At 35.2% G+C, this 7,172-nt stretch overlaps 1 protein-coding gene across 1 annotated transcript; it reads right to left on the bottom strand.

Annotated features, from left to right (window-relative positions):
• Positions 1-703: 703 nt before the first annotated feature.
• LOC120355302 (protein lin-10-like) lies at positions 704-3,635 on the bottom strand (the record flags this gene model as incomplete). Its single annotated transcript, XM_039443651.1, has 2 exons — positions 3,455-3,635; positions 704-890 (listed from the first exon to the last, which is right to left on the bottom strand). Coding segments are annotated over exons 1-2 (346 nt in total), but the record flags the coding sequence as incomplete, so codon positions are not given.
• Between the last annotated feature and the right edge of the window lie 3,537 nt (positions 3,636-7,172).

Raw genomic sequence — 7,172 nt, 5'->3', positions numbered from 1 at the left:
CACTAAGCTTTAAATAGTAGAGAGGAATAGCACAAGGTTACCTTATTTTTCCTCTCCCTATCACTAAGCTTTAAATAGTAGAGAGGAATAGCACAAGGTTACCTTATTTTTCCTCTCCCTATCATTAAGCTTAAATAGTAGAGAGGAATAGCACAAGGTTACTTATTTTTTCCTCTCCCTATCACTAAGCTTTAAATAGTAGAGAGGAATAGCACAGGTTGCCTTATTTTTCCTCTCCCTATCATTAAGCTTAAATAGTAGAGATGAATAGCACAAGGTTGCCTTATTTTTCCTCTCCCTATCACTAAGCTTTAAATAGTAGAGAGGAATAGCACAAGGTTGCCTTATTTTTCCTCTCCTATCATTAAGCTTTAAATAGTAGAGAGGAATAGCACAAGGTTGCCTTATTTTTCCTCTCCCTATCATTAAGCTTTAAATAGTAGAGAGGAATAGCACAAGGTTGCCTTATTTTTCCTCTCCCTATCATTAAGCTTTAAATAGTAGAGAGGAATAGCACAAGGTTGCCTTATTTTTCCTCTCCCTATCTAAGCTTTAAATAGTAGAGAGGAATAGCACAAGGTTGTCTTATTTTCCTCTCCCTATAATTTTGATAATGTACTTATTGTATAAATGAATAAATTAGTAATTTGAAAAGCTTTTTCATCCAAGTGAACAAGGTTTTAAATCAATAGAAAAAAGTCACTCACTTCTTTCTGCATTTCCTTTTTCGCAAACATTTGAAGTTCATCTCCGAAAATTTCTTGCGAGTTGAGAACTTCTTGGTAGTCCATCTCCTTGACAAAACTGTGGTCCTCGATTCCATTGGCCTTGAGAAATTCCATATAAGCCACCTGGAATGCTTGTCCTATCGACTGGGCTATGAATTGAGCCTGGAAATGACATGAAATGCATTACAAGATGAAATTATTCAAATCATTGGTTAGATTGATTTCAAATTAACATCCAAATCTAGTTGTAATAGGATAATAATTAGTAGTTGGCTCTGATGTCGCAGGTTTTTATTACACCTGCGATGTAGCCTTAGTTTAAAGTCAAACAACAGCTTCAAAGTTTGTTGTTGGAATTCGAATATTGAAACTGATATTTCATATTTATTAATTTGATTTTAACGTCGAGCGCTTAGCTCTAGGGACAAACTAAATCCACTAGATCGCTCCAGCTGTACTATTCAATTGCTGCCCGAGCATAGCAGGCATAAAACCGTGCTTTAAAGGTACACATACCAGCGGCTATTATTGTGTCTATAAAAGAAGTTTAAGCATCAACTTTATTCATCAAGAACAGTGCTACAAGTTGCTTTGAATTTGAAGTCTATAGATCAAACATTGAATATGAAAAGGAATTTAAAATGCATAAAATTCAATTTTTTTCAGATTTTAAAAAACAAAGTTGAAGTAATCTTTGCTATATTGAAGAGGAGACTTGCATATTTTTCTCAAATTTTTCTGACCAGTAGTTTTTTGTAGGGTATGTGTCCATCTGCCTCAAAAAGTGACTTTTGAAGCCCTATGTTAGCTAACATAAGCTAATAAAAAATATTAATTGCATAGATTATGTCCTAAGAACCTGTCGAATAGATTAGAAAAAATTTTGAAAAAAAATTATTGAATGCACAACCTTAAGCTAGCTTGTGGGGATAGAAGATTGATGATTGCACATGTGACTTACATTACTCTCCACTACAGTGAAAGAGCAAAGCAGTGATTGAGTGAATCTAGCTTCTATAGTGCAGTCAATAAGTGCACATATTAATTAAACAATAGCAGTAAGAGTCCTAATGAGAAATTCACTGTTCAATTTTTCAAGTAGTATTTTAGGATAGAAAAAATTATCTTATTAGTCTTTAGACTAGATGGTTATAGTATTGACCAATAGAAAAAAAACTCTCATTACAGGATTTTTGACTTCATTACACCTGCGATGTAAATTTCAAAGATGAAAGTGAAATAACAGCTTCAAAGTCTTTTTGTTGAGATTCGGATATTGAAACTGATAGTTTTCAACTGATCTCAAGCTAGCTTGTGTTAACTCAAGTCTGTTGAATAGTAAACCCTAACTCTCAAACTGTTAGATCTTTCCTGCCCTCACAGGCTTTGACCCATGTATGGTATAATTTCATTAATTTGTTGTAAATGTGAATAAATAGAGAAATAAATGAACACTATTCGTATGGCTTGCCTTAAACAAATTACTACAATACTTATTTATTTCAAAGTTGGGAGTCGGTATGCGTTTCACCAAAGATTTCCGTGAAGTGGAACAAGACAAGATGAGTCTGTTCTAAATTTTTCCAAGTGTACCTCAATTTTAGTGTGTTTTCTAATTTGAAGAGGTACTCCTCTTCGGTCTCGTCATCATCAAGAATTATTTTGTAAAATTACGTGAAAATTTTTCAATTAATAGTGGTTTGAGTGTAATATTTTTGTTTTCTATCCAGTTCTCAACCGTAAAAATTGAAAATTCTTAATACAATCAAATCAAATTCTTTATTTGCCATAGTAAAATGATTTTCCAAACAAAACACCATTAAAATACTTAACTTACATATACAACAAGAAATAAATAATAATCTTCTTCTCAAATTTAGTTTATAGGCGTTGCCAGCAAAACCAGAGGTTTGTGTACTGGAACGAGTATCAATCTTAAGGTGCGTACAGATTTACGCGCCGCGAACCTAAGCAATAAATTCACTTTTAATCAGCTGATGCCAAGCTTTTTATATCATTCTGTATCTTACCGTTTCTGTAAAAATACAGATATAGTCAGCTGATTAAAAATGAATTGCTCATGTTCGCGGCGCGTATATCTGTACGCACCTTTAGAGATCTTGACTTACAAAATTAATAAACCATTCAATCGATATATCAATATTGAAAATAATAACAAAAGGAGTGCTTATTACAGATATGGCAATAGGAAAAAACATCTAATTAAAACTAAAAGTATATGGAGGTTTCAAAAGATAGGAGATCAATTATGAAAGAGGTGAGATACATTTATTCAACTTTATTTCTAATGGATAACTTATTAATATGTTTTACTAGAAAATTTTGAGGTACCAAGTTAATAAGTTTATTGCTGATGTAAGTGAATTGTCTTCAGCAAACAGTTGAGTCAGTTCTATTATATATAGTTCGTTTGTTGCGCTCGGAAGTTGTATGAGATCATGTATGGTGAAAATATATTTTTACATTATTCAGTTACAGTAGTTTATGATGTTTTTAAATGAAAAGGACAACATTTCAGAAATGTGGAATCATAACCTCATTCGGACTTTTAAAATATTATCTAAATTTGGGAGAGGATACAAGGAGTATCCTTAGTTTTTCTCTCCCATTCAGTGCTTCCTTGTGAAAAAAAAATAAAATCTAACCTGCTTATTACAAGCTCATTTTCATTTGTGTTAAGTGATAATTATTGAGTGTGTCAGTACCTCTTCGCTCTCGAAGACGTGGCAGATCATCTTGGGCGTGCGGTTGACCTTGGGCGGGTCATCGACGTCATGTGGCACGAAGCGTCGCCGCGCCATCAGCACCACCAGCTCACCGATGTCCGCTATGTACGAGATGGTGCGCAGTGCGTGGTCCATCATTATCTCCTAAACACAACAAATCAAACATACAGCTTCTTCTATTAACATCATTATCTCCTGCACAACAGATCAAACTACAGCAACTTTCTACAGGGACCGGCATATTAATCTGACGATTTTGTAGTAATTAGTTGACGATTTGTGGTTTTAGTGATTTTGAGGTTATGACTATACGTCAATTATAAAAAACCGTAATTGAGTACTTAATAAAATATAGATCCGATTTTCCTCTCACATTAACTCTACACTTAATTATTATAATCTAAGGGCCACTGCTAACAAATATGTACCTATAACACTAGTATTGAACGTATAAGGAGACAGTTAATTTACATAGGTACTAAAATAATAAACCTTATTCCAAATCACGTTCTCATGGACAATAAGATCAGCGGAAAAATAAAACTGGACATACAGTAATTTCTTCTTCCAATTAGAATTACATGACTCGAGATTTCTGCTCCAGCATTGTTTTTTCATTAGTTTTTTCATTAGTTTTTCATTTTTCAGTGGACTCGCTTACCTTATTTGCGTACCTATTCCTCTGTTTCTTCCTTCCCCCATTTCTCCTTCCTTTTTTCCCTCATCACTTCTTCTCTTCTTTCTTTCCTGCCTATTACATGGGAAACCATAGTTGGCTAGGTATCTTCCTCTCTTTTTTTCTCTTCCAACACACCCAACCACAAAGCCCATGTTTTTTTATATTTGTAAACATCATTGTATTTTATTTGTTTTGTAATTCTTGTTATTTTGTTTTGTCTTGTTTTGTGTGTTTTAATAATTGAATAAATTGATATTGATATAATAGGCTAATACAGCCAGAAAAAAAATTGTTATGTTGGCACCACTGTAATTGAAAAGGCGGGAATTTTGTACATCGACAGGTCTATTCATGCCATTTCAGTAGCCAGCAGTGGTTAAGTGAACATCGAGCGTTTGTGATTGAAGCTTATTTCAAAAGACGACTCAGCTATTTCAACACAGCGTTTATTTCGCAGACATTTCAATTCAAATCGACACGCGCCTGTTCCCAGTAGGAATATATCTTGTTGTGGGTAATAATTTAAGAACACGTCGTCTGCTTTAAAAAAGAAACAAACAGGACGAAAACGGACTGTGAGAACGCCTGAAAACATTAATACGGTCTCCACGACGTTCAGCAGCGAAACATGCTGTTGCGCTAGCCATTTTTGATCGAAGTGTATGACGAATTCTTTATTCCGACCTGAAATTCCATCAGTATAAGTTGTTAGTGCAACAACTTAATGCAAATGATTGGGCAAATCGCAAAGCCGCTTACGGAATCATTCTCGAAAATGTTCACCGGATAACGTTATTCTTTCAAGTGACGAGGCACATTTTCATTTGTCGGGATTGTGAATAAACAAAATACCTTTATTGGGCAGCCAATAATCCACAGAGCTAAAGGAAGTCATTCAACGAGAAATTGAAGCAATTCCACAATGATGATTGAGCAAGCAATGGCAAATTTTAGAATTGGATCAAGTGAGTGTGTAAAAAGTAAGGAAATCATTGGATGACATAGTCTTCAAATAAATAAACTTTGTGAGTGATCTATGTAATTCACTGTATATTGCAGAATTTGATCTTTAATTACAAGTTTTTATTGTACGAAACAACTTTAATTATTTTCCCTCAAGGATAGTTGATGCTGGACCCTGTATTTGACAACATTATCTCCTAAACAATAACACCACACTAATTCGAAATCTTCATTTTAATGCCGCATCCACATGTTGGCCCAATGACGACGAGCGCCAGAGTGTGGATGAGTAGTTTGCCAGCGCTCGCCTTCATTGGCCTCCGTTTGCCATCGCTCGGATGTTTGTCGAGCGAAGGCCAGCCGAGCATCCACAAATGATCGATCACATTGCAGTGTGGATGGCACGACCAACGTGGCCGAGCTTATCAGCTTGGCCAGCGATTTGGCAAGCCACTGGGCTAGCGACTGGGCATTAGTGTGGACTAGGCATCAGCCATACAAAATGTTGAAAGAGAGAAACTACTTTTTACTGTGTCTGTGGTTCTTTTCTTCATTTCCTATGATTGTTTATCAATGAAAGAATTATATTAAAAGAATACTTGGGCAATTGATGTGACCAAGACTCAACGATCAGAATAATGATGAGGAGTATTCTTTTGGTAATGAACAAACAGAGAACAGTATCAAGATCTCCGGACATTTGAGACGCCGAAATATACCAATGAAAGATTATTACTATTTAATATTAATTAACGAATCAATTATTTATTGATTAATGTTTGAATAGTGGGAAAGAACCGTGTGATGAAATGTGTATTTCAAGTACAGTATTATAGGGAAAACGGGAACAAGTTCAACCAATCATTCTATGATTATAATGGTAATGTCATTGATAAAAAATAAATGAATAATATTGGTTGCGTTCAAAGCCACTGTTCAATTCCATCGTGTTCTTTACGTTCAGTAAAAAACCTGATCACACGATTAGTGATCACAGATGAACCACAGAATGGAAACTCGGCTAGTAACCTGACGCCAAAATCCGTCATCTTGAAAGAATGTAGCATTGTAATAAAGCAGTAATTTAATTTCTAAACAAGATGATGCAGTCACGTGTCGTGGTCTTGGTGCACTCAGTGGGTTAGATTGATGCCTTCCATTCTGTGGCTGAACGGTTGCTCATGAGTCATGACTGACAGATGTTTCGCTGCTGATTAAATATTTGTAAACAAAACTAGGACCTAACCTATTTAATTGTATAATCAATTAAAATCCGTGTTATCGGATGGGCACGTTAAACTGTCGGTCCCGGCTGAAGTAGACAGTCGTAAGGCCCATTGACGGCTCAATTATTATATTCAGGCGGTGGGACCTTCCCGCAAGGGACTCCCCACCAATAAAAGCCATACGAATATTATTATTATTATTATTATCATCAATTAAAATGGAAACAAACAAGTGATTGGAGTTGTTTTTAATGCTTGTAAGATATTTTAAAGTTATTGAATTTATGTAATCATGCATTTCTGTGCTCCCAAATAGATAATAATGGAGTCCATTATTTGTAAACAACCTCGTATTCAGCCATGTCGTTCAACTACTCTACGTTTTTTTCCATCGGTTAGAAAAGTATGATGAGCTGATCAGTGAACGAACCGATATGACGTATTTTTTTTCTTATGAGTTAGACCAAAGACCATGAAGAAGTATAAACCTACAATGTCTATGCTTCCTAATGCTAGCTCTTACTTGAAATTGAAGGCTACCATTGAGGTATTTTAGCGCGAGATATTATATATATATATTTTTTCAATATTATAGATTACAAAATTCTTCAAGATCTTTAGTATGTAATAATCTTCCAGGTTGTCCCCTCAATGGCCGATTTCAATTCCAACTATACTAGCGCTGCATGTGAGTCTATGCATCGTTCAACGACCAAACAGTGCTTCGTTCAGAGCCACGTTCACTCACCGGTCTCATCGTTCACTCACCGATCAGTGGCTTTGAACTCAACCATTGTGGTGTATAGTATCTAAACAACTTTCGAAAGCT

Source organism: Nilaparvata lugens, unplaced genomic scaffold (genome assembly GCF_014356525.2).
Source record: "Nilaparvata lugens isolate BPH unplaced genomic scaffold, ASM1435652v1 scaffold10034, whole genome shotgun sequence".
Classification (NCBI taxonomy): Eukaryota; Metazoa; Arthropoda; class Insecta; order Hemiptera; family Delphacidae; genus Nilaparvata; species Nilaparvata lugens.
Note: the sequence above shows the minus strand (reverse complement) of the source record. Positions and strands in the feature narration are given on the sequence as shown.